General features: G+C 45.8%; 1 protein-coding gene across 5 annotated transcripts; it reads left to right on the top strand.

Moving 5' to 3' along the window:
* Window positions 1-538: 538 nt before the first annotated feature.
* LOC147633281 (alcohol dehydrogenase 3-like) lies at window positions 539-27012 on the top strand. Of its 5 annotated transcripts, none has more exons than XM_086806317.1 (12): window positions 539-714; window positions 3013-3149; window positions 3333-3379; window positions 11507-11829; window positions 12037-12119; window positions 12456-12531; window positions 12642-12703; window positions 14357-14452; window positions 14558-14719; window positions 26374-26467; window positions 26620-26671; window positions 26853-27012. In XM_086806317.1, the coding sequence occupies exons 1-11, from the start codon at window positions 678-680 to the stop codon at window positions 26649-26651; spliced, it is 1149 nt and encodes a 382-aa protein (XP_086662443.1). In that variant the 5' UTR covers window positions 539-677; the 3' UTR covers window positions 26652-26671; window positions 26853-27012. The 5 variants fall into 5 exon arrangements, with proteins under 5 accessions (XP_086662443.1, XP_086662441.1, XP_086662442.1 ...); XM_086806318.1 differs by lacking the exon at window positions 26374-26467 and adding an exon at window positions 1083-1155 and having other exon boundaries at window positions 570-714; XM_086806315.1 differs by lacking the exon at window positions 26374-26467.
* Window positions 27013-27018: the final 6 nt, after the last annotated feature.

Genomic DNA, 27018 nt, shown 5'->3' with positions numbered 1-27018 from the left:
CTACAAGAAATCTCACACAGAATAAATCAAGCCTATTATTATCCTAGAGGACTTCAACATAGATTCTACTCATATCTTGAACGCATCTTTTAATCTCTTGCAAACAAATCATTCATGACGCCACAACAATACATGGAATAACCTTAAACCACATCTGGACAAATTGTGACATAAATCAATGTTAGTAGGAGCAAACCATTGCTAATGGTTTGATTCCTCCACGTACATCGTTCTTCCTAGTAGGCAATGATACCTTGCCAATGAGGAACCAAACCACTAGCATCAATCTAAACTCTACTGAGCCCACAAATTAATAAGGACTTGGATATGTCTTCCACAAGATAATTTTCCCATGGATGGAAGCTAGTATAATTTTTCCCTTCCTATGCATTTCCACAATCCCCACATTTCCACATTTTTTTTAATGTGGAAGACTCAGCTTAGGTGGCACTAGGCAAGTGGACAAATCAGCTCGTGTCACTGGTGTGAATTAGAAAACGTTTATAATAAATATTAAATACGATTGCTATGCCAAGCGACCAACCATGCTGTTCGCATGTCACACGATTTCACAAATCGCTCGAGCCAGAACCTTCTCTCTGCCCTTTGCAAACATAGGTGAAAAGCCTTAGAAGAAGAAAGCCTCCTTAATCTGCTTGCACTTCATCATCATCATCATGGCGCCAACGGCTGGACAAACTATCACTTGCAAAGGTTAGAAACCGCTCATTCTTACTGTTCCTCTGTTTTGCTTTAGTATCATTCTTAGATTTGGAGGCTGCTCTTAGCTGGAGGTTGAATCGGGAAAAATTCAAGCTTTATACAGGCCTAACCCTCAATCGCCAGTCACAGACCTGCAAGGACTCATACACATTCACCCACCTCCCCTGTAGCTGGGTTTCTGATTAGTTAAAAAGTCACATACATTTCCGGTAGGGTCCTGTATTATGGTGTTGATACATCTATATGACCTTATGACACATTTCCCCACCTGTCCTATGGGGTGGGGGTTCTGATTCATTATGGTATGTATGTATGGATTGGAAGCAACAACTAATGCTACATGGTATGTGTATGGATAGGAAGCAACAACTTGCAGAGAACCAGTGCAGAGAGAAAGGCGGGAAAGGGGAGGGGGTTTGATGGTGTTGAAGGGTCAGTATCATACATTTCCTTGCTAGTTGGGGCTTGAACAAATAACATTATTATGGGTGGCTAGGATGGACTTGGGGGGATATGTTTGTAGTCTCTCTTCCAAATCATTCAGGACCTCAATGTGGTACCAATCACCCAATGTCGGTCTTAGCCTATCAGAGCATGGTTTTGCTTGTTACGTGACATTTGCATCAGAGCATATGGCAAATGATACGGATGATGTTCATAGCTCACATGTAGATGTGACTCGGTATTTGGAAGATGATTGCAAGCAGATGAATTAACACATCAAAAAGTAAGCCAAGTTTGCAGATCTAGACTGAGTGGAAAAGAGCACAAGGTTATTATTTCAGGAGGGGTTAAAACTCAATAGGAGAGAGTTTCCTCAATAGACAAAGATTTTTAAAGTATGGCAATATTTTGGGTGTTTGGACTGGGTTTCTGGGGGCAAAAGAAGACTTCTATAACAGAGCATACAAAATCATGGCTAGAAGCTGGAACAAAAAATTCTCATCCCAGAATGGAGGGTGATCTCAAGCAATCCAGGGCTCAAAGGTGCCAAAAGAGTCCTGCGGGGGTTGATGAGAAAAAGATCCCTTGATCCCTCTCCCTCATGAAAAGAGTGCGCTTTGATTGCGCAGATCAGAAAAATATAAAAGTGCATTGGAGACGAGTGTGTGGTAAGAAGGCCTATCTGTTTGAGTGCATGTGGATAACAGAGAAAAAAACTGCCAATGGAAGACTAGAAATTTACATGCATACCTGATCTACTGTCATTGCATTCCTTATGTGAGCAAAAGCTCTATTAACAGGCTTGCCAAACTGTGGCTGAAGGGTGAAAACGAAAAGATTTGCCTAAAGCCAACCCAAGTCTTTGTGAACTTCTGTCAACATGGCTGATTTGAGCCACTTCCATGCTGAGGAAGGAGCTGAAGTTAACAACTATTATTGTTTACTAGTAACAAGGCTGAATCTTATTACTTTGCCTGCCATGTTCATACTTGCTGCCTAGCTTGCCTGGTTATGAGTGCCCCTGGTTATGAGTGCCTTGCCTTAACAGCGTCCAACCTGCCGGTTGCATGCACTATGCACTCGTAGGGTATGGCAAGGACTATGCCGTAGGTTGGTTATTCTACAATAACCATCTTTGTGTATTCCAAAGTTGAGGCTGACAGTGCTTAATGAGCAATGATTACAGTTTGGACACCATTGGATGCATGGAACTTTGGAAAAGTTTGAATGAATGCCTTTTTTTGCCTGACATCCACCTCTGGTGCAAATTTGATAAAGGCCAGTCAGACTTTCATTGCAGCAACCACTTAATAATATATTTGTTGCACCAGCATTTCTTTTAGTTTGTGGCCCCCCGATTTCTTCCTCAACTATGTTAAATGTATTTAATTTTTGCAAACCTTTTGCAAGGCTTAAAGGTGCCAGTATTGGTACGCTTCGAACTTTGAGTTGTTTATATTCACTCATGTAAGTTTTAGCAAGTTAAAGGCATATGATGAAAGCTTCTCTGGTAGAGAAGTAGGTTTTTTCTCCATTATTCATGAAATGTTTGGAAATAGGAGTTAGAACGACCTTCTTTTCCCCTCCCTGAGTCGATCGTTCTGTAGTCACAATTTGGTACTTGCCTGGAGGTGGCTTGGTCTTCCCACCTGAGGGCATTACAACTTGTGACTGCAAAGCGGCCATAATAACAGTGGGGGCCTGCTGGGGATTTGAACTTGGGACTTCCCCTCTGCAAGTCACAAGCCCACACCTCTGGGCTACGCCTCTGAGTCATCATGTCGGCAAAGTGAAGGTAAGGATCAATGAAAAGCTTTTAGTTTTCTGACACCAATGGTGTGACAGGTGCAGTGTGCTGGGCACCAGGGGAGCCACTTGTTATTGAAGAAGTCCAGGTAGATCCACCACAGGTTGGAGAGGTTCGCATAAAGGTTCTTTACTCATCGCTATGCCACAGTGACTTGACATATTGGGCGGACAAGGTTTGGCCGTAGTCTCTCATGATTTTCTGTTGATATAGATGCTTGAGATTCTGATGGGAGTTATCTTCTAGTGTAACTTTATACAAACCCTTACTAGCTTGAAGGGGTTCGATAGGGCGACATTATGTTTGATCATGAGGAAGGTATATTGAGAAATCTAACAGTGGATATGATCTTTTGCAGCCAAAGCTTGGTTTGTTTCCTCGCATTCTTGGCCATGAGGCAGCTGGGTATGTGTTTTTTCTTCAAAATAATTATATGGTTTTCCCCTGATAGCTTCTGTCTAATCATGCCAATGTATTTTTGGTCAAAGTTGATGCTTAACGTAAGAAAAACAGGATTATTGAAAGGGAAGTTTTGCTCAGGTGTCTCTCTAAACATGCACACTCCTGTAAACACTATAGTAGTGCTCAGATGTGCCTAAACACATGCACAATCCAAATGCAAACTTGTGTGCTGTATGCCCCCTGCCTTTCTACACAGAGATGCACCGGATCCTTAGGAGGGGACTACCACATGTATCGGGATACCAGTGGGAGTCAGCTTAAAGGGGGGAGACCTGAACAACAAGAGGGGTGAGGGGATTAGGAGGAGTAGTGGTTTTAATCAGAACACACTTATAGCCCATGATTAGCATCATCGGGAGTGATGAGGTGGCCCACTACATGTGGGTTCGGTTACAGATTACAGTCTCGAGATGCATCTATGTGTCAATATGCTATTTCGTCCCGGATTCTTCGCGATATGCCCCACAGGAGTGGAGGGAGTCTTCGTACACAGCTCTCTCCGAGGACATAACTGGCTTCTTGGGACTAGGCGAGGTCCTCTTACTTGGGGACTTCAATGCTAGGACCAAGCATGAATAGATACAAATGTATGATTTTGAGGACCCTATAAGGTTGCAAGTGATAGACCAGGATGGCACAGGGCTACAATGGATCTCATAGGACGATGTAGCCATCACTTTCTTTGGGAGATGCCTCCTACAACTTGGCTGATGCCACAACATTGCTATCTATAATGGGATGGCAAGGTGGCCTGGAGGGCTTACTAGTTTTCCATACAAGGGGGGCACTAGCACAGTCGATTATCTTATGGGATTGCCGGAACTAGCCTTGTTGTTGATACCCGACTTTACCATCCCCGCGTGGTGCCGACCATAGCTACCTTGTGGCTCCTCACCTTCACCCTCATCTGCACACCACCTACCCCAACCACAGGCACTGCCCATCTCACACCACACCTAGGTCTATTTTACCCATGATTGTGATCTTATCTATGCAGATCAGCGGTGATCTCTTGGATGTAGATCCATCTGCACCTCTACCACCCTCACCTCACAGCTCTCAACAATCATCCATACATCCGGCATCGATAGTTTTCCACACACCAGCTGGTCCACCGCCAAAGCCCGCACAGGTACCATGCGTGAGAATTGTTGGTATGACGACGAATGCCGCATCACACATGCATGTCTTTTGCGTTAGTTAGCTACCGGCCAAATCTAGAGGCATGAAGCTGAGCGGACTAAACGGTACCTTGCAAGAAACGAGCACATTGTTGTAAACAACACGAGGACTTATACCAACTCTTCTTGATGAGCGGGAATTCTGACAAGGCTTGGTGTAGGATCTGAGAACAACGCTTATCCACCCCCGTCATAGACCCACACAACTCATATGCACACGCATTATAGCACATACCCCACCAAACCCCCCCTCCCACATCCACCTCACGCACGTCCCACCACATCCACCTTTCTTCACAGGAAACATGGTGGTGAAGGCCATACGTAGGTTTCAGAACAGCCGATCATATAGATGAGATCTGAGACTTCATTGACAGAACCGGAGGCAGAGGAGCTTTTCTAGGAGTATTTCTTGTCCTTTTATATGCTGATGATATTGTACTTGTTGCAGATTCTGAGGAGGGGCTCCAAAAGGACATGGATAGTTTACAAGATTTTTGCACACAGAGGGGGCTTTTTGTCAACCTTGGAAAAACCAAGGTTATGGTATTCCACACCTCCTACCCAGTTGTAGGCCGTACAGAGATCACTTACATGGGTAGCAGGGTTTGAGGTGGTGCACTCATATGTCTATCTTGGAGCTACCTTCACTAGTCCATGCTTCTCTATGAGACAGGTGCCAGCAATAGCTGCTCACTGACGGAAATGCATACTCCACCCATGTGTCCCAGAGGGGCCAAAAGAATGAGACTAGAAGGTGTGACTCTTGCCCTACAGGATCTTCTCGCAGCGGCAGGTATGCCCCTTTGAAAGATGGTGCTCCTGAATGAAGAGAATGTCAATGGGTCCACTAACTATTGCTCTGTGAAGCTCCTCGTGAAGCTCCTCTCGAAGGACACCACGCGTGTGAAAGCATTGTGGACACCCCAAATCCAAAATCTTCCACGAGACAATCCGCATAGCTAAGATCTATGGGAGGCGGAATTGTTGGAATTGCCCTCTACTTGAAGAGTCTTGGGTGTGGGTTTCAATGGAGAGTAGTCACTATCGTTCTTGGGGGGAAACCATGCCGGATGGGCATGAATCATGCCCTCCATGTGAAGCTAGTATGAGCCGTGGAATATTCATACTTTGGACTCCACCTGTCGCAATGCAAGTATCTGTAGGAGGGGGAAGGGGACTGCCCCACTGAAACACAAAAAGACGCATCTCCAGGTTGGAGGACACCATCTCCCCTTCTTGATCTCTGTGGCCTAAGCCACCCAATTCTATCCGTGCCAAGGGCCAAAGGTGGGTAAGCACATCAGTGATACGTAGATCATGTAGATGGTGTGAGAGCTCTATTGCCTGCCCGTGGATAGCGGCAGACACTGACTCCATCCTTCAATCCGTCCTCAGTGCCCTCCTTGAGGGGAAGGAGAAGATCATCGCGCTACTCTTTGGGGTGGATGGCCTGGATTGATGTAACACCGCACGTATATGAATGGCAGCCACCGTTTCTTGGACCATATGAGCTCCTACGATGGGAAGGCATCGGAAGAAGCTGTAGTCAAATGGCTGCCCCAACACCTGGGGAGGGGGTGGGGGCGGGGGCACCTAGTGACTCTGGAGGGAGAGCGCGCATCGGAGAGGCATCGACGGTCATCTCTAGCGGTTCGGTGAAACTATGGATCAAGCAGTGGATTGAACTATAGCCGGCTGCCTTCGCTCTGGGTCAGGTGCAGCCGGAGGGCGGCGGGAATGGTCTGGGGTGAAGTCCTAGCGGAGGAAGCTTGAGTGCGGAAAACTCGGTGCCTGGCACATTCTTAAAGAAAAAAACCACCCACCAATCACATATCCTCCAACGAGGGAATCCAATGCACGACATCCATACGGCGTGCCACTGCCCACACCACAGCCACATATCCCCAGATTCTAGCAAAGCATATGGCATTCCTCGAGAAGCATGGGTATACACAACTAGGGAGATGGAGATCAAGGAGCTTTATCTTAAGATGCCCACCCTATTATGAGATTCACTGGAGCTTTGACTGTCTGTTTTGAGATGGACTCGGTCCTCTCACGGGTTATGCAGAATGAGCACCGGAGATGCTTGGGTATGTACCTATTGGAGCTTTGCCGCTGCGCGATCGAGAGGTCATGTTGAGATAGCAGCTTGGTGCCACTTTAGGATGTCTTGGATCTGGATTTGTAGACTAGATGTCTTGACGTGGGGGTGGGGGGCACTTGGCGCGCTGTAGTGCTGCATCTCGCTCGTGTGTGACGACTCTAGTCTGTCTCAGCGGGATGGCTCTGGTGGCAGGTGCATCAGTACTGCTCTCGTCCCCTCCGTCTCCGAAGAAGCTGAGAGAAAGAAAGAAAGAATATTAAGCTGTCAGAGTATGCAGCAGAGATGAAGACATGAGACAAATCAGTGTACCTGTGTGGGGTATCCTCTGTCATCCCAACAAAATGAAAAAGTACTGAACTAAAAAGCTGAATCTGGGTGTGCAATAAGTACAATGAGTGGGGGAGGGGATGGAGCTCTACTACTAGGAGAATGCAAAGCTATATGCATGGAGTATACAATCATGATATGCAACCTAGCTAGCTCCATACTGTACCATACTGAGAGAGAGAAAGAAAGAAAGAAAAAGAAAGATTTTATTAACGTCTTCCAAAAGACCGAACTCGGCCTATGAGACAAATCAGTGTACCCGTGTGGGGTATCCTCTGTCATCCCAACAAAATGAAAAAGTACTGAACTAAAAAGCTGAATCTGGGTGTGCAATAAGTACAGTGAGTGGGGGAGGGGATGGAGCTCTACTACTAGGAGAATGCAAAGCTATATGCATGGAGTATACAATCATGATATGCAACCTAGCGAGCTGCATCCTGTACCATACGGGGGGTATAAAATGGTATACATCAATGAAGGGGGTGTCCACAGCTCCCTGAAGAACATGCTTGGGTCTGCTCTGAAGCGAGTTGGTCGCTCCGCACCCTCTCTGTGATACTGAGCTCTAATCTCTGTCATCTCTCTCTGGTATAGGCGTGGTGTCCGAAAGCCAGGTGTCCTCTGTCTCCTGGGGGCTCTGAGTGTCTCTGCTCTCTGGAGAGTAATTCCCTGCTGTGTAGGGGCTGGGAGTGGGATGGATCTGTGAAAAAATGTAGTAATCTGTGTCTGTCGTCCCCCCTCTGGAGCTGTCTGAGCCTGTAATGATGTCTCTCTGTGACGCTATATGTCTAGAATGAATCTCCCCAGTATGCGCTGGTCTGTTACCTCAAAGATCTGCGTAGGGAATGTGGCTCTTTGAATAAAATGGGATATCTCTCTCTGATGGGGCTGTATATGCTCTGCATCTGCATACATAATGTTCCTCACTCTCCACCTCCTCTCTGTACAATCTGCATACCCTCTCCTCTCGGGGGATCCGTGCTGCTCTGCCAGTCTCGATCTCCAATCGATGTGATGAAACTCTAAGCTGACCAATAGCCACTCGGGAGTCATGTGGTAAAAAGCCCTCCATGTATCTAGGCCTCTCTATAAATCCATCATCAGTGATACTCATGAAGTGATCTTTGTAGTATAGCATCTTCGGTGGAAGAGGCTGTGTAGGTGATATCCATGTCTCTCGTGTATAGAGCTGCCATAGGTCTTGTCGTCTCAGTACTCTGTTCCTCTCACTATGAGAGAGACGGATATGTGGTGCATCCCTGTCATACTGGAATGGTGGTAGATGATCCATGTCTAGGCCATGCTGTGAGAACCATGTGTGACTTGTGCATATCATGATCCTCTGTCTCCTGCCTCAGCCAGCTGTCTAGATGCCTCAAAAGCTCTGTATGACAATCTGTCCTGTGGCATCTCTCTGAATCTGTCTAGCAAGCATATAGTTTGGAATATGGCCTCTACCATCATAGGAGGCGCAGCAAACTCTGCTCGGATAATGTTATGAGGTACTGACGGTTTGCTGCGTATCATGCGTGCCATCATGAGGGCCTGTGGTCTCTCTATCTGTGTCTACCAATGGGTAGCAAGGCCTGGCGCCCATACCGCTGCTCCATACATCAGTGCCGGTGTGACTAATGTGTCAAATAGCCACCCCTTAGTCCAGGGCTCCTGAAAATGCGCCTGGTGGCACTGTCTCTTGAAAATGCGCCTGGTGGCACTGTATCTCTAGCATAGCCAATGCTGCATATCCCCGTGTCAATCTAGCTCTGGCTGCTGAACCCGTTGTGAAGCGTGTGGCTGCCTGCAGAGAAGGTAACCCCTAGGTACACGTATGATGTCACCACCTCCACCTGGCGTCCTGCGAGAGTGAATGTCAGTTGACTCCTGCCCTGTCTCGATGTATGAAAGACCATAACCTTGGTTCCCAAGGTTCACAGTAAGACCCCTCTTGTGTGCAGAAATCATCGAGTGCATGTAGATGCTGCTGTAGACCTCATGGAGACTCAGACACTAATACAATATCATCAGCATAAAGCATAATATGTACTGAGGTACCTGCTAAATCAACTCCATCTCCGCCTCCCCGTGTAATGAAGTCAGCCACCTCATCAATGTATAACCCAAATAGCATGGGGGAAAGTGGGCATCCTTGCTTCACACCAATGGTGCTAGCAATAGTCTCGGACATACCTCTTGGGCATCTGACTCGCCCAAAAACCTGCTCATATAATGCATAGATGCCCCATGTCATATCTGTTGGTATGCCAAGAGACTGCAGGCGCTGAAAGAGCCTCTCTCGTGGTTCTGTGTCAAATGCCTTGCGGAAATCCACAAAGCAGCAATAGAGCTTTCTCTTCCTCACTCTGGCATGATCAATCATACATCTCAGAGTGAATACATGGTTAGTGGTAGAGAAAGCTCTCCTGAAGCCTGCCTGCCCTGATGAGCGTAAACCTGCTCGCTCGGCATATAAGCTAAGCTCTTGCTCCAACACTGCACCATAGAGTTTGGCCAACACGTGGCCAACCATAACCGTCCTGTAGTTGCTCCGATCGAGCATATCCCCTGTTTTGTGGATTGGCACAATGGTGTGCATCGTCCACTCCGCAGGCAAACCCTCTGCTAGTGCCCTGTTAAACAGGTGTGCAAGAAAAGGAGCCAAAGAATCTATTGCATATATGAGATTCTCACCCTGGAGGCCCATATGGTCGGCGGCCCGTCCATGCTGTAGGCGGCGGATAGCTTCCTTTACCATCGAGTGGGTAAAGAAGCTAGCTGTGGTAGGTCGAGGCTCTTGTGGCTGAGGTATAGGTGGTTGCTGTGGGGCATGGTATAGGCCCTTTGCATATGTGTGCCATGTCTGTGGGTCTGCAATGGGTGTCAGTGTCCGGGGCTCTCTGAAGTGCCGCCATGAGATAGGGCTATCTCTACTCATGAAGAAATGGAAGATCTCTAGCTCCTGTATCTCTGCGAAGGCCCGCCTTTTGCGGCAAGTAAGTCTCCTCATCTCTCTCCTCGACTCCTGCTCTCTGTGATGGCTCCCAAGGCTCTCTGTATGCGGAGCCGTGAGTATAGGGCTCTGCACTCGTCATCATACCATCTGTTCTGGGGCATAGTCCCAGATCTCGCAGGCTCTCCTGAGTGGACACGATGTGGGAGAGAGAGAGAGAGAGAGAGAGAGAGAGAGAGAGAGCAAGAAGAAAGAAAGTTGTATTAACGTCTTCAAAAGGCCAAAATGACTTATGAGACCAAAAGGTTACATCATATCCATGAGGTACATCATCCTGGGTACAAAATAGTAATAAAGAAAGATAACAAAAATCTAGAACTATAAAATCTGATCTAGGTACATGAGCAGAGAGCTCTCATATCACCCTAATACATAGCTCATGGGCCGCTACGACATGGTGCTCAAGGTGGTAAAACTGAGCTGGCGTGAGAAGGTCCTGCGATGATGGGAGATGATGGTCCGGATCCTCCTATGGTGGCGTGGGAGAGAGAGAGAGAGAGAGAGAGAGAGAGAGAGTCATATTTACATCTTACAAAAGGCCTGATGGGCCTATGAGACAAAAGATGATTACAAGTATCCATGGAGAGTATGAAACGTCTACAAAAGACCCAAAGGGTCAATGACACCAATGATGATTACATATGATCCATGAAGTCAAAACATGAAAAAAGAGAACTTTTACCAAAGAAGAATGGGTTCATGTACTATGGGGACTGGTTCATGCAATGAATGTAGTTAGAGCTCTGTAGATTTGTGTCATGTATACCTCCTACCTCCTCATCCAATGATAGTAACATCCTCCTCCATAACATAGCACAGAGCTGTGATGATGTTCTCCTCTTGTGGTGAGGCCTCTCCATGGTGCCAGAATATGTCATGGATCTGCAGCTGACAGGTGGAAGGACGGGATCCCTGGGGGCAGGAACGTCTAGCTCTAGTGAGCATAACTCCACCTCGTGTTTGGCCAAGAATGCATGCTTTTTCCGATGGGTAAGGCGATGAAAGGATCTCTGCATGCAACATGTAGAGATCTGCCCGCATGCGGAGGTGAAGCCGTGTGTTCTTGCATCCGTTTTTTGGCTGTGAGCCCACAGGCAGCTTGGCAGTAGAGCAAGTGGTGCAAGGGAAACTGGCTTGGGCTGATTCATGGGTGTTGGGAGATAGCTGTGATGTGAGGATGGAGATGGGCAATGTGAGATCAAGGTCAGAAATGTGGTGAAATGGATGATCCTCATAGATAGAGTCTAGGTCATGGTGGAAATGAATGCAGGTGAAAGGGGAAATGAATGCAGGTGAAAGTGGAAGAAACAGAAATAGTGAAAGTGAGGATTGGCATTTGAGAATATAAATGAGGGCATGAGCATGAATAACCTTTATGTTTTTAGCTTAAGCTTGTTGCATCTATGATTGCTAGACTGTCGTACAAATGGTGTCTTTTATGGCAGGGTTGTTGAGAGTGTGGGAGAAGGAGTAACCGAGTTCATGGAGGGCGACCATGTTCTTCCTTTATTTACCGGAGAGTGCATGAAATGCATCTATTGCAAATCTACTAAAAGCAACCTCTGTGAAAAATTCAGGGTCAACACAGCCCGGGGTGTCATGCTAAGTGATGAGAAGAGCCGATTTTCGATTAAGGGGAAGCCGGTCTATTACTTTCTAGGGTCAACGTTTTGCGAATACACGGTTTTGGAGCATGGAAATGTCGTGAAAGTCGATTCTGCTGCACCTCTTGATAAGATTTGCCTTCTTAGTTGTGGAGTAACAGCTGGTATGCTATTCAAAAGGGATGTATGCTATTCAAAAGGGATGGCTTTTTAGGTGTTGGTTCATTTGGGGCCTGGTAGCTAGCATTGAATTCACAAGAAATTTAAGTGCAACATTTCTTGCTAAGCATTGCATGTTTACCTCTTGAAGTGCTTGCCTTTTCTCTATTGAAACCTCTGTGTTAAGATCCTTTTGATGCTATGTTAAACAGGTTTGTCATCTGTTTGGAATGTGGCAAAAGTGGAGAAGGGTTCAACTGTGGCAATTTTTGGTCTAGGAACAGTAGGCTTGGCTGTAAGTGAATATATTAAAACTCACAAAATGATTTCGAAACTGGAATGGTCAAGCACCCCTCTCTCTCTCTCTCTCTCTCTCTCATGATTATTTTGTTTAGGTAGCTAGTCTGTTTTCTTCCATGATACGGTTACCTTGTGACACTCTGTCCATAGACGCTTAGGTCTTTTGTAGATGTTAATATATAATTTCTTTCTTTCTTTTTATGTGTGTGTGTGAGTGTGTGTGCTTGCGTGGCCGGACACCCGTGGCATGCGGGGAAAATAGCGGCCCTCCTTGCTTTGTCATTTAATAGATACTAGATGTGTAAGTCCTTCCCTTGTGGGTCATGTATAGGTGGCCGCAGGAGCTCGTATAGCTGGTGCTGAACGAATCATAGGGGTGGACATAAATTCCAAAAAGTTTGAAAGAGGTAGCCAGAACGCTTTCTTTGACACTTGGACTATGTATATTGGCTAAAAAAAGGGGATATTTTTCTACCTGCTGTAATTTTCTGGTTTGTTGTGCTTTTTGTCTTTGCAGCTCGTCATTTTGGTGTCACTGACTGTGTGAATCCGTTGGAAAGAAACGAACCAGTGCAGCAGGTTTTAATTGTTTTGTGTTCTTCCACTATATTAGTATCGAAGAAACAGTGCATTTCTTTTGGTTAGTAGTCATGCGTGCATACAGACAAACGTACGGACAGACAAACGTACGTACCTACATTACGTACATAAGTACGTAGGTAGGTAGGTACATATGTCCGTATAATACAAACATACAAAGCATGGTGGGCTTCCCTTGCTCTGCTGTTTGGCTGCCCATTATGCTTGTCCCGATGCTCTTCGGTCTTGTCTGATGTGAATTGTGGCCCCTTAAGTGGGTGTGGGAAGTCTGCTCTTGGTGAAGGCTACCAGCAAGGTACCCGATGGAGATGTGCCAATGTGCAACATTCAATCTTTTTATTAATTTATTTACATATATCCCTATAGACTCATTAGAGATGACATTTGGGAGATATACACCTGAAGGACTTGGATAGAGCAAGAGCCAGTCCTGAGATTAATTTATTTACATATATCCCTACAGACTCGTTAGAGATGACATTTGGGAGATACACATCTGAAGGACTTTGGATACAGCAAGAGCCACTTCTGAGATTAACTCCTACAGTGATGATGAACGGGTTTATCTGGATGCTATGATACCCAAGAACTCATTTGCCACGTGCACTTGGGATCTTCAAGGGCCAACTCCGAGTGTAATCACAGAGACTCTATATTGAAACAAGGAGAGAGGATCCCTCCATACTCAAGTATTACGAGCCATAGGTATGGCAAGTATGCAACTTGCATGAGGTTGAGACTGAGGAGCATGCCATTCTCTGATGCCTAGCATGGTATCATATCTGGTGAGTCATGGAGAATGATGACCAAAGATGTGTGGCCCTCTCTGCATCAAATTTAAAGACACAGAGACTGACTCGTGACAAGGACAGAGGATGAGAGAGGCCCAAAGTTAGAGCCAGGCTAGCCTCACATCATTCCCCTAAAGTGACGGACAGCATCGAGCCACAGAGCTAGGCAATGAGGAGACGCAAAGGCGGCATACTGAAGCTCACTTAGAGATCCTTGCCATGGCCATCTCATGGCAACTAACTGCCTTGAGGCACCCAGGATGATAGGCATGGTGCAGAAGAGGCCTTGGCTCATCAGGGGAGAAACACAGGTCCCCTGCATGAGATCCAAACCCTCCAAGACAAAGGACCATTTTTTATCTCATGGTCATCCATGAGTATGGTTTCCTCTCCCACTTGCCGTTGCTAGGCCCTTCGACGGCGTTGTAACCTCTGACACATAACGTCACCATCGACCACCATGGGCTATTGGTCATGGTTGACCATTTTCATTGCTTCAGTGTTATCTTTGCCTTGTACATTCTATCAAGCAATGCTCTTTGTTTGATGTATATAGGCCCTGAACACTATCAACACAAAGTATGGTTATGTTGTATTTGATGAGCTCATAATTGTGAGCTAACTTGACCACCATGGGCTATTGGTCATGGTTTACCGTTTTCATTGCTTGAGTGTTATCTTTGACATGTGCTCAATGGTTCATTCTATCAATCAATGTTCTTTGTTTGATGTATATGGGCCCTAAACAATATGAACCAACAAAGTATGGCTATGTAGTATTTGATGAGCTCGTAATTGTGAGCAAATGCTAATGTTTTGTGTGTTTTATGCTTTCATCCAGGTGATCAAGAACATGACCACAGGTGGTGTAGACTACAGCTTTGAATGCGTTGGGAATGCGCAAGTAGTAGAATCGGCCTTGCTAAGCTGCCATGATGTATGCTGATTAAGTGTGCCAAATTTTCAATTATTGTATAATACCTTTTTTTTCAGATTAACTGCTTGTTTTCTGGTCTGTGACTATTAGACATGAACTTTTCAGGGTTGGGGGTTGACAATTATTTGTGGAGTAGCTGGTGAGAAGACACCACTTTCTGCACATCCTGGTTTGTTCCTATATGGGCGAACACTAACCGGCACATTATTTGGTGGGCTAAAACCAAAGTCCGAGTTACCAAAAATCATAGAAATGTATATGAATAAGGTAAGTTGCAGACAATATTCAGAATGTTTTAGCTCTTGAATTCTACAAGGCTAACAATTGGCCTTAGATTATTGGATGTGTTATTCCTTGTATGTTGCTATTTTGTTTATGTTATGCAACTCTCACTTGAGCCTTTAACAGGCCCATATAAATGAAGGAGCTTAAGAAGCTCAGCTGAAACAGTTAGGGTTTCATGTGGGAGACACACACAGAGAAGAAGGGAGAGAGAGAGAGAGACATGTGGGGATAAGTCAACTCACAAAGTATGAGTGTGTGACTCCCCTATCACACATGTATATTTGCTCTAGTACACACAGTGCACTTAGTACATTAAAAGTACTAAGTGTACTATGTACTATAAAACTTATGGGCTTGTACACACTATAAGGGTGGGCATAATGCCTTTACCCCAACAACCTCCCACTTAGAGGAAAAGTGCCCTTAAGTGAAGGAAAAGAAAAAATCAGCATGTACATGATAATATACAAGGCCATATCAAGGCTGAAACTGGCCTCATCCAATGCACATCAAGTGTCTGCAATGAGCAAACCGCTCTGGAGGCAAACTCTTTGTCAACAGATCAGCCGGGTTGTCATCCGTATGAATCTTGACAAGCTGAATCAGCTTGTTCTCTATCACCTCTCTGATGAAGTGATACTTCACATCCACATGCTTTGTCTTTGCATGAAAGACAGGGTTCTTTGCCAACTGGATGGCACTCTGACTGTCACAATGCAACAATGGAATATCCCCTGTATAACCCAAATCAACCACTAACCGAGATAGCCATAATGCCTCCTTGCAAGCCTCTGTGGCTGCAATATACTCGGCCTCTGTATTAGATAAGGCAGTGCACTTCTGCATCCTGGATATCCATGACACAGCACCTCCTGTGAATGTAAACACATAACCGGTAGTAGACTTCCGGTTATCTGGATGACCGGCATAATCCGAATCCGTGTAACCATGCACTAATGCATCCTGTTTGCCAAAGCAGATGCACATATCCTGTGTGCCCTTCAGGTATCTCATGACACCTTTCATTGCTTCCCAATGCTTCTTGCCAGGTTTGGCCATGTATCTAGTAACCACTCCCACTGCAAATGCAATGTCCGGCCTGGTAGCAACCATGGCATACATGAGACTGCCACAAGCTGAAGCATACGGAATCTTGGCCATATCAGCCCTGTCACTATCCGACTGTGGGCTGTCCATAGCACTGAGTTTCACATATGGAGGCAAAGGAGTACTAGTCTTCTTCCCCCCTTCCATATTGAACCTCTGCAAAACTTTGCCAATGTATTCCTTCTGAGACAAATACAACACATGTTGATTTCTGTCCCGAAGTATCCGTATACCCAAAATGTGATTTGCATCACCCAAATCCTTCATATCAAAGGTCTGATGCAGCCTCTTCTTCAAGGCATCCATCTCTTTACGAGATTTTCCGGCAATCAACATATCATCAACATGCAAGATGAGGATCAATAGACTGCCATCCAAAGCTTTCTTGGTGTATAAGCAGTGATCTATGTTACTCCTCCTGAAATCCTGGGATTTCATGAATGTATCAAATTTATGATACCATTCCCTTGGTGCCTGTTTGAGCCCATAAAGACTCTTTTTCAGCTTGCATACAAGCTTCTCCTTTCCATTCACTGCATAACCCTCTGGCTGTTGCATATATATCTCCTCATGGAGATCACCGTGAAGAAAAGCAGTCTTCACATCCATCTGAATCAATTCCAAATCATCATGAGCAACCAAAGCTAATACAGCTCTAAGTGTGGTCATTTTGACCACTGGAGAGAAGATCTCATCAAAGTCCACACCATATTCCTGCTTGAAGCCCTTAGCCATTAACCTGGCTTTGTATCTTGGTTTTGCATCAGGTGCAACTTTGAGCCTGTAAACCCACTTGCATGGCAAAACCTTCTTGCCTGTAGGCAAATGCACCAACTTCCATGTTCCATTTTTGTGCAGAGAATCCTTCTCTGACTTCATAGCACGCTCCCAAAGAGCCTTGTCTGCCCTTTGTAAAGCCTCCTTATAACAAGAGGGCTCCCCACAGTCAGTGAGCATCAAGTAGTCAACCCCTGGAACAAACCTGTCAGGGGGTCTGGAGGGTCTTGTTGACCTCCGTACCCAATGACCATCATTTGCAGGTTGCTGTCCAGCCTGCATATCACCTATTGGTGGCTCCTGTTCCATGCCATAAGGTTGAAAGATCATGCCCGGTATCTCCTCTAACTGTGGGATATCCATAGGGATATCTTCTGCCATCTCTGGCTGTCCATTTGGACCATTTCCAGCACCATTTAAGGGCTGGTTTTGTTGCTGTAATGGCTGATTTACAGCCCTTGGTTGTTGTCCATGATGTCCATCATCATCAAAGATGACTCTGCCAGGCTCCCGTTGCCTTGCAGGCTCCTTATACATGCATGTTTCATAAAAAATGACATCATTGCTGCGTATAATCTTTCTATTCACTGGATCCCAAAGTCTATACCCCATTTCACCTCTGTCACCATATCCTAGGAATATGCATTTGTGAGACTTAGGATCAAGTTTGGTGCGTATTTCCCTGCGTATGTGCACGTACGCAACGCAACCAAACACTCTCAAGTGCTTGTAGGACGGAGGCTTCCCTGTCCATACTTCCTCTGGCACTTTCTCACCAAGCCTCGTGTTAGGTGACCTGTTTATAAGATGAACGGCTGTCATAACAGCTTCAGCCCAAAAACCATGAGGTAACGCAGCATGTGACAACATAGAACGGACCTTCTCCTGAATGGTCCTGTTCATCCTCTCTGCTGTCCCGTTTTGTGGAGGATCATAAGGAGCAAAGAGCTCCCTCTTGATGCCTTTAGCATCACAAAAGTCCTGAAACTGTTTGGACATATACTCTCCACCATTGTCGGAACACAAAGCCTTCAGTGTTTTGCCAGTTTGATTCTCAACATGAGCAACAAACTTCTCAAACACTGAGAATGTATCACTCTTCAAACGAAGAGGATAAACCCACACCTTGCGTGTGGCATCATCAATAAAAGACAAAATATTTTGCCCCTCCCAAAGAAAGCTGAGGCATCTCACATACATCTGTATGCACAAGCTCTAACTGAGCATCTTTCTGTCCAAGAGCTTTCTTGTGGGGGCACTGGAGTTGCTTGCCATATATACAATGCTCACAAAATTGAAAACTTGAGAACTTTAGAGAAGGCAAGTAACCAAAACAAGACAATTGCTCCATTCCTTTGACACTCATGTGTCCCAACCGGCTATGCCACATAGAGATTTCCGGCAGCTCGGTTGCATTTACATTAGCATGGTGACAAACATCAGCATGCATGAAGTAAAGAGTGTCCACCTTAGAGCCTCTGGCAACAACCAGTGAGCCCTTACTAATCTTCCACTTTTCATTACCAAATGTGGTAACATAACCAGCATCATCAAGCTGTCTAGTAGAAAACAGGTTCTTCTTGATCTCAGGCACATGCTTGACATCATGGAGCATAAGCTGTGAGCCATCTGAAAACACAAGCCTCACATCACCTCTGCCAAGAATCTGGCATGCATGGTTGTCACCCAAATAAACTACTCCTTCATTGCCAGCAGTATACCTGACAAACAAGTCTCTGCAACATGTGACATGAAAGGAGGCACCTGAATCAATGATCCATGAGTGCATACCATGACCATCTCCTGCATGGAGTGAATGGGCATCAAGTGAAGACATGAATAGGACTTCATCCTCACTGTCACCTGCATGTGACACATTGACTTCTTCAATCTTGACTCCACTTTTGTCCTTTGGCTTTGCATCTTTGGCTTCATCTTTGTCTTTGTCTTTTCCTTTGCCCTTTTCCTTTTGATCATTCTTCCATTTGTAGCATTGCTTTTTGAAATGTCCCTTCTTGCCACAATAATGGCATTCCAAGTCCTTTTTGGAGCGGGACTTGCTCCTTCCCCGTTCTTGGCTTTTACCCCCTTTGCTGGGATCTCCCACGTGCATTCATTGCATTGGACTTTCCAACAGAGTTGTTCTTCTTGTTCATCTCCTCTTGAAGGAGAGCACCCTCCACATCTGCATATGACAGCATAGCATTTGAATTGCTAGTGGCTGTCCTGAATGTGTCCCAACTCTCTGGCAAAGTGCATAAGAGAAAGGTGGCTTTGAACTCATCGTCCATTGCCAACTTTTGATTGATGACCTGGCTGACAACACCATTAAACTCATTTAGATGGGCTGTCATAGACGCCCCTTCCTTCATTTGAAGACCTATGAGTTTCTTCAACCAATACACTTTGCTGGGCATACAAGTCCTGCAATCTTTGCCACATTCCCTAAGCTGTCTTCTCTTCCGTATGCTGAAAAGTAAAGAGTCTGACACAGACAACATGATGGTGGATCTTGCCAGCTCATCCATATCTTCCCATTCTTCAGCAGTAAGAGAAGCGGGCCACACCCCTTTCTTTGATGGGCTTGTGCTGCTTCTTCTGGAGCAACACATTATAGCACTGGGTTTGCCAGATGTCATAATTATGTGAGCCTTCAAGCTTCTTGATGTGAAGCAATGAAGAGCTCTCACCTGTGGTTGCCATAGCAATATGCAACCTTTGACACAGTCAATGCCTGACTCCTTGCAAGATGTGCAAACACTGCACTAAAGCACACAAAGTGCTCACAGTTGTTCTCCCAAAGTTTATCTCCCACTACGGAAGCACGAATGCAACTCTCCTCCCACTGAATGTGATAAAATCACCAAAATCTGGTTGCTGCAGATTTATGACAGCACCTTAGATGTGCTCTGTTCCCCTTCCAAAATACTGTATGACAGCACTAAGTGCTCACCAATGATGTACCAAATCTGTACCGGCAAGTACAGCAGCTGAAAATGAGCCTTTTCCTCACTCAAATCAATGTACAGCCATGCCAAAACTTGTACAAAGTTGTACCAAATCTGTACCAACAAGTACAGTAGCAATAAATGCTCTCCTGGCTGTCCAAATGAGTGAAAATCAGACCTTGACAGTCCCCACCACTGCATACAACAGTCCCGGACAGAAGTTGGGCAAAAGCCCCTTGACTGCAAGTGGATTTCTGAGGGTTCAAGGCATAAAAGTCTTCCCTGCTGCTTTGCCAAGCTCAACAAGCACAAAATCTTGAAAAGCCCCTTGATTCAAGATCAATTTCTGATCATGAATGGTACATTAATGCACATGAAGGCATCCAGAGTCTTCACAATGCTTCCCCCTGTCCACATATACATCCAATACATAAAAGCCCCTTGATTTACTGGCACATTGAGTGCTTGACAGGCATCAACACATTGCCCAAAGCATCAAATGCCAGTGCCTGCATGCAAATCAACCCAATTGGCACAAAAGCCCTTTGATTTGCACTCCAATTTCCTGCAATTTAGCCCCGAATGTGAGATTGCTCACATCATACAGCATGTATGAATGCCCAATGGCACAATTACATCAAAAGCCCCAAATGTTAACACCCAATTTCTTGCCAATTGACCCGGAATGTGACCAATGTCACCCAATGTTGCCAATTGTGCTCAAAATCTGAGCCATTTGGACCTGTACCTGCTCAATTGATGAAAATGGACATGCAAATCCCAAAAAAAATTGAAGCAAATACCTCGTACAAGGCAGTTATGGCCAAGCAACTAACTCCAAAACACAAGACACCTGCCTGCGTCAACTTTAGAGTCACCTCTTGGCTCGAGGAAAACCTGCAATTCTACTCTTGCCAAGCACTGCACTCACGGCTGAACTTGGCCCTACCCTGCACACACCAGGCTCTTGCCCTTGGACACACACTACGATGACTGCACAATCTCACAGCGCTGCCCGCCGAGCAATGAAGAAGCGATGTTACCAGGCCGGTACTGCTGTGGAGGCGAGCCTGATTTTGCCAGAGGACAGGGCAGGCGCACGCCATATCTGCGCGAGGACGCCAGTTTTGGGAAGCTCTACGTGAAGAAAGCTCTTACGGAGAGATGAAGAGGAGCAGCAGTCATAGCGTGGCTCTTCAATGCTGCGCACTTTCAAGCGCTTCACACTTTGCGCACGATTTCCAGCTCATGCGCTCCACTTCCTGCGCACACATTCAGCTCGTTTTGGAGCTCTTCTACAGTTGATTTCCAGCGCTGTAGCTCAGCGCACGATTTTCGTCTCTGCACGCTTCACAGCTCTGCCGGCTGTACATAGCACTCCTCTACGCTCTGATACCAGTTGAAGGAGCTTAAGAAGCTCAGCTGAAACAGTTAGGGTTTCATGTGGGAGACACACACAAAGAAGAAGGGAGAGAGAGAGAGAGAGAGAGACATGTGGGGATAAGTCAACTCACAAAGTATGAGTGTGTGACTCCCCTATCACACATGTATATTTGCTCTAGTACACATAGTGCACTTAGTACATTAAAAGTACTAAGTGTACTATGTACTATAAAACTTATGGGCTTGTACACACTATAAGGGTGGGCATAATGCCTTTACTCCAACATATAAACAGTTCGACTCTCAATCCATATAAACAGTCTGACTCTCAACTCATAAACAATTCTCTTATGGCAAGAGTATTATCCAAAAGAATAACTGATGTATTCAACATGGATATTAGGCCAATAATGCAGAAGCCAACCCAAGGGTATAACACATTTCTTTGGTAGGCATTGTGCCATTCTGCAGATAGGTATTTGGAGGAACTCTTGGGAGGGCTTCACAACGAATATGTGCATAGAAGTCCCCGTAAACAGTGTTGGGAGGATGCCCCCTTGTGAACTGCGAATTTTGGAGGTGATTTTTACAAAAAGCACCTGGATCGGATGGTTCAAATACTTTTCACATTACGGAACGATGTATCTCTGTCTGGCCTTATAAGGAAGGCATATGAATGCTCCAAAGTGACTATCAAGAAAACAATACTTGCCTTATCCCCCCAAATACCCCTAATCCTATTAAGTCTCTTAACGGTGTTTTTGGCCTGCCTTTGTAAAAGGCAGATCTAAGCGATTGTTCTTATTTTTGGCTTAGGATGCGTAAAAGATTTATATGAAAAACATCTCTCTCTCTCTCCATGATACTCAGGACATGGACTTGTTGTATACAGATTTGTCTCAGGCCAATCTGGCTTACTGTAGACGTTAATATATCTTTTCTTTTCTTTCTTTCTTTCTCAGTTTTAGTTTATTGTTGCTTTTTCTTATTTCATCCATTATGAGATTTTATGGACACTATGTACACATCATTTTGGTCTCATAGACCCTTTGGGTCTTTTGAAGGCGTTAATAGAATTCTCTCTCTCTCTCTCTCTCTCTCTCTCTCTCATAGGTGATATGCCATGGACATTATTGTATCACTTTGGTCTCATAGGCCCATTGGATCTTTAGTAGACGCTTAATCACTGGCACCCTGCCCTGCCTTGCCCGTGCCGCCCTGCTCTGTCCGCACCGCCCTGTTCTAGCTGCGCTGTGACCCTCTGCCGTATTCTGGCCGCCCTGCCCTACCCATGCTGCCGTGCTTTGTCTGCCGTCCTACCTGCGTAGCAGCTTTGCGCTGCCCTGCTCTATCCGCTGCTGCTGTGCCCTGCCCGTGTTGCCGTGCTTTGTCCGCTGCCGCCCTGCCTGCGCAGCTACCTTGCGCTACCCTGCTCTATCCGCCGCCATCCGCACACTGCACGCATCTCGCCCCGCCGCTCCGACCCTCCGCTGCCCTTTGCTCAGTCCCTCAAGGTAGCAACATAAACTTCTCTCTCTCACTCTCTTTCAGGCCACCAAGGAAGCAACAAAATCTCTCTCTCTCTCTCTCTCTCTCTCTCTCTCTCTCGCGCGCGCGCGCTTGCACCAAGATGAGAGATCTTGGAAATGGGAGGCCCTGCATTCAGAATTAAATAGAATCATCAACAAGATGGAAAAACACGTGCCTTCTAGCTCGGAGAAGCCAGAGAAGCACCCCCTAGGTGGATGGGCGAGATAGGGGCTGAAAGTCATCAGGGACATCCTGATATGCCAAGAAGATACACAGGATAGGGAAATTAAAGAGTTCAAGAAAGCCCATGCGACTCACGTGGGAAAGTGGAAAGCACAAGTTGAAGACCTCAAGGAGGAGTCACATGTATGCAAAGCACAAATGAAAGAAGAAGGGGAAATTAATCCCTCCCTTGCCTTGGAGGTTGAAAGCCTAAAAGACAAACTGCAGCAAGATGGAGAAAGGGTGGGCCGCGGTGGTTAAGCAAGAAGTAGACAAAGAATGGACAGAAGTGGTGAGAAAACACCCCACACCCACCCCCATCATACATGATACACTGGAAGAGGAGAAGAGGAGGAAGGTCCGTGCTCTTCATGTGAGGGTGACAGGACTAAAGGAGGGAGAATTCCCCAAGGCTAACGCTCTAGCCCTATGCAAGAAACTCAAACCCTTACGTGGACACATGACGTGTGGGACATGACACCTCATGGCAGCACCCCCTTATCTTGAAATTCACGCCAGACCTTGCTATCCGAGAGGCCTTCATGGACACGAACAACTCTCTGAGGGGAGAAGATATACCTAGGGGATGATCTTACCCAAACCCAAGTAGAGCACATACGGACGAACATGCCCAAGGTGTATGAGGCCCGTAAGGCGGGGAAGTGGATAGTGTACAGGGACGGGCGAGTCATCATCACAAAGCGGCATCCCAAATAGGGGCACAGGCTTTGTGGGACCATACACCTAGAGCTAGTAGTTTGGAAATGCAATGGGACACTATGGTCGGACACTAGGAGACTCAAGGCAAGGTTTAGGTGGACCTTCTCCACCCTAGAGGCTAGATCACATCTTCACACTTAGGAGCTTCATTGAGCAAGTCAAGGCTGATGGCCGACACCTCTACTGTTGCTTTGTGGATTTTCGCCTACAGATCCTTGGGGTTCCATGAGACATGATTTGGGGCATTATTGCTTTATATGAGTCGGTAGTTCGGAGGGTGAGATGCCCTGAAGGACTCTCAGAGGAGACATCTAGTACTATTGGGGTGAAACAAGGCTACCCGCTATCCCCCACCATCTTCGGGCTATACATTGACGAGATCTCAGACTTTATTGACAGAGTGGGATGGAGGGGCATCCCTAGCAGGCATACTTGTGTCTATTCTCTTATATGCTGATGATATAGTACTTATTGCAGACTCACAGGAGGGACTACAAAAGAACATGGATGCCCTACAAGAGTTTTGTTTGCAAAGGGGCTTGTCAGTCAACCTTGGGGAAGGCCAAGGTCATGGTCTTCTATACTTCCCCTAGTTAGTGTTAGGAAACATACATAGATCACCTACATGGGCAGCCGGGTGGAGGTAGTAGACTTATATGTCTACTTGGGTTTCGCTTTCACGAGCTCCGGCAGCCGCTTCTCCATGAGACATGCATCACAGGACAGATTGACTAGGGGATACGCTGCACTTGCCCTCCTAGAGAGTGCCAACAGACACACTTCCAGGAGTACAGGACGAAGGGATGGCTTTTTGACACACTAGTGACTCCGGCAGTGATGTATGCATCCCCATTCTGGCCACTAGGCGTGTTAGCGGTAGCGCATAGAGCGTTTATAGATTTTGATGCTATCCAGATTGATACGCACACCGGCGTTGATGTATGCATCCCCATTCTGGGCACCTGGCCTGTCAGCAGCATATTGGCGCCCACAGATTTTGATGCTATCCAGATTGATACGCAGAAAACCATCTGTCTCTCACCATATCATTCGAGCAGAGTTTGCTACAGTACCTATGGTGGTAGAGGCCTTATTCTAGACTGTCGCGTACATTCAAAGGAATACCGGCGATGGATTCGTCATGATTACCATACTTGGCACTAGTCATCTTGGGTGATAGCGGAGAGAGGGGTGCATCTATCCTGGTATGCTTCTGTCCTCACATGGTTCACCACACATGGGCTACAAATGATCCAACTACCCCCATTTTAGTATGACCTACACTTCCCCTACACCTGGCTCACATGTGGATACGAACCCGGTAATTCAATATGACTTGCTACAGTCGAGATACATGGATTACCCCAGGGAGCCGTTACCAACCAAGATGCAATACTACAGTGACCATTTTCTGAGGCTTACAGAGGATGGATTCATACAGAGGCCAGGGTACTTGGATGTTTTCATGTCACATGCCATGAGGATAGCACTTGGTCCGCTCAAGGTCTCATCCCATAGGCTCAAGATTGAGGTTGGTAGAGCAGCAGGTATCCCTAGAGAGAGTAGACTCTGTAGATTGTGCCATGGAGGAGTAGAGTCTGAGGAGCATTATATTTGTTAGTGCCTGGTGTAAAGATTCCATTGCCTATTCAGAGAGGGGTTTGGGCCGCCATTATCTTGGCTTATGGAGTATCCAGATAAGGGTTGTCTTGGCCTCTTCCACACATCGATGGATAGGTTCCTCTCCACACTCACACCCCTGTATCCTCTACACTCACTTTGTATCCACGATGATGAGAATGGTGATCCTCCATGACGAGGATGACGATGATGATCCATACATACCTACATTTACCTAGGGATCAGTGTTAGTCTTTTTTCTTATGTTGTCTTGTTTTCCCATGATGAGATTCCATGGACACATTGTACACCTTTTGTCTCATAGACCCGTTGGGTCTTTTGCAAGACGTTAATATATATCTTCTTCTTCTTCTTCCCCCCCCCCCCCCCCCCCCCCCCCCTCCTCTCTCTCTCTCTCTCTCTCTCTCTCTCTCGTGCGCGCTCAAATTAAAATCTTGCCAATATGACACAAGGCTGAAATGGAAGGAAAACCTAACGTGTACTGAACACCTCTTTCCCAATTTCCAAATAACCCAACTCACAACTAGAACCTCAGTCTGCAGATGGAACACTGGCTAATGAGAGGCTGAGGTGTCTTGCTTTTCATTTTGGACCCATGATCATATTAGGCTGCCCATGATCTGAAGGACAGAAGCAGGAAGGGTGTGTTGAGGCACCACAAGGAAGGCTAGCACTGGGGCCCCCTTTGAGCTTCCTGACCAGACCAGCCTGACCAGGTTGTGGACTGCTGCCAACCTGCATGACCTGCTCCAGGCTGCCTGACCTGCCGGCGCATCAGTCCTGCTGCTCTCTGCCTGCATGTGGCCTTTGCCAGCCGCCCCAGCCCTTGGTTGAAAAGACACCCCTATTAACAGTGTTACTGGAAACGGTTTCAATTTAAAAGGAAACGAATACAAAATTTGGCTTCCAAAATTGCACTTGAAATGCCTGATTGAAAACATGTAGGTCTCGAAACGGTGATAGTAGGGGAAAAGTTCACCTTGAAGAAATACCTCTTCCACCCTCTCATGGTTTCCTCCAAGAAGACCCAGGCATCACTTAAGATGCAAGCCATCCTAGAACCACACCTTAACTATGTAGGCATGCATATTAAGAACCAGATTTAAGATTTGTAACACAGCCATTGCAAAAAATGTTGGAAACAAGAGCACTTAATGGTTGTCATCAAAAGCCGTCATGGCCAAATGTGAAAACTTAAGAAAATGATATTAATACTATTAGAAGCTTATCGCATTTAACCTTAGCCTTTTTTGCTCTTTGACCTTTTCCTTGTATGGTTTTAATGCATGGATTTTGAACGTGCTGCAGGCCTTCTCTCTGGAAGATTTTATCACCCATGAGCTGCCCTTTTCACAAATCAATGATGCTTTCAAGCTTTTGCTCGAAGGAGAGAGCCTAAGATGTGTGATGCACTTCTGACATGCATCGACGAAAAATTTACACCTTTTTTAAATAAATTATATGCTTCTTGAGCATGAGTAGTTTTCTCTGAGAGTGCTTATCATATTGATGATTTAGTATTATATGGGACTGTCTTAACTTGATTTTACACAGCTCTTGAATCCCCTGAACCCGGAGGCCATTGATTCACCAAATTTAGAAACATGTAAGTGTTGATGAGTACAGACTACAATGGGAAGCTGTGAAATCAAGTATATTCAAATGAAATATGCTGCAACAAAAGTTTAAATCAAATCTTAAAGAGCTGGAAAGTAAGATTGGTGATTGACGAAGCCTTTTATGAAATTTTCTGTTGGGTGGTTATGGATCTTTTACATTGCTCACAGATTTTGAAGACCCTTCGAGTTGGGGTCCCTTACCACCAAGCAGATGTGATGTGTTGTCATCGTTGATCGCATATTATCATATATTATAGAAGTGTGACCATCGATTCAATCCACACAGGTCAATCTAACTTTCAATATGAAACAAAATTACAACTTTTTCTCCCAA

This window comes from Cibotium barometz, chromosome 12 (assembly GCF_041138505.1).
Source record: "Cibotium barometz isolate CiBa-2024 chromosome 12, ASM4113850v1, whole genome shotgun sequence".
Classification (NCBI taxonomy): domain Eukaryota; kingdom Viridiplantae; phylum Streptophyta; class Polypodiopsida; order Cyatheales; family Cibotiaceae; genus Cibotium; species Cibotium barometz.
The sequence above is the reverse complement of the archived record's forward strand: the minus strand, read 5'-3'. Positions and strand labels throughout refer to the sequence as shown.

Excerpts from the sequence above, each read along its gene's own strand:
- LOC147633281 (XM_086806315.1), top strand. The coding sequence starts at position 678 with ATGGCGCCAACGGCTGGACAAACTATCACTTGCAAAG. Across the intron at positions 12,704-14,356 it reads GAAACGAACCAGTGCAGCAG|GTGATCAAGAACATGACCAC; the intron begins GTTTTAATTGTT and ends GCTTTCATCCAG. Across the intron at positions 14,453-14,557 it reads CCTTGCTAAGCTGCCATGAT|GGTTGGGGGTTGACAATTAT; the intron begins GTATGCTGATTA and ends TGAACTTTTCAG.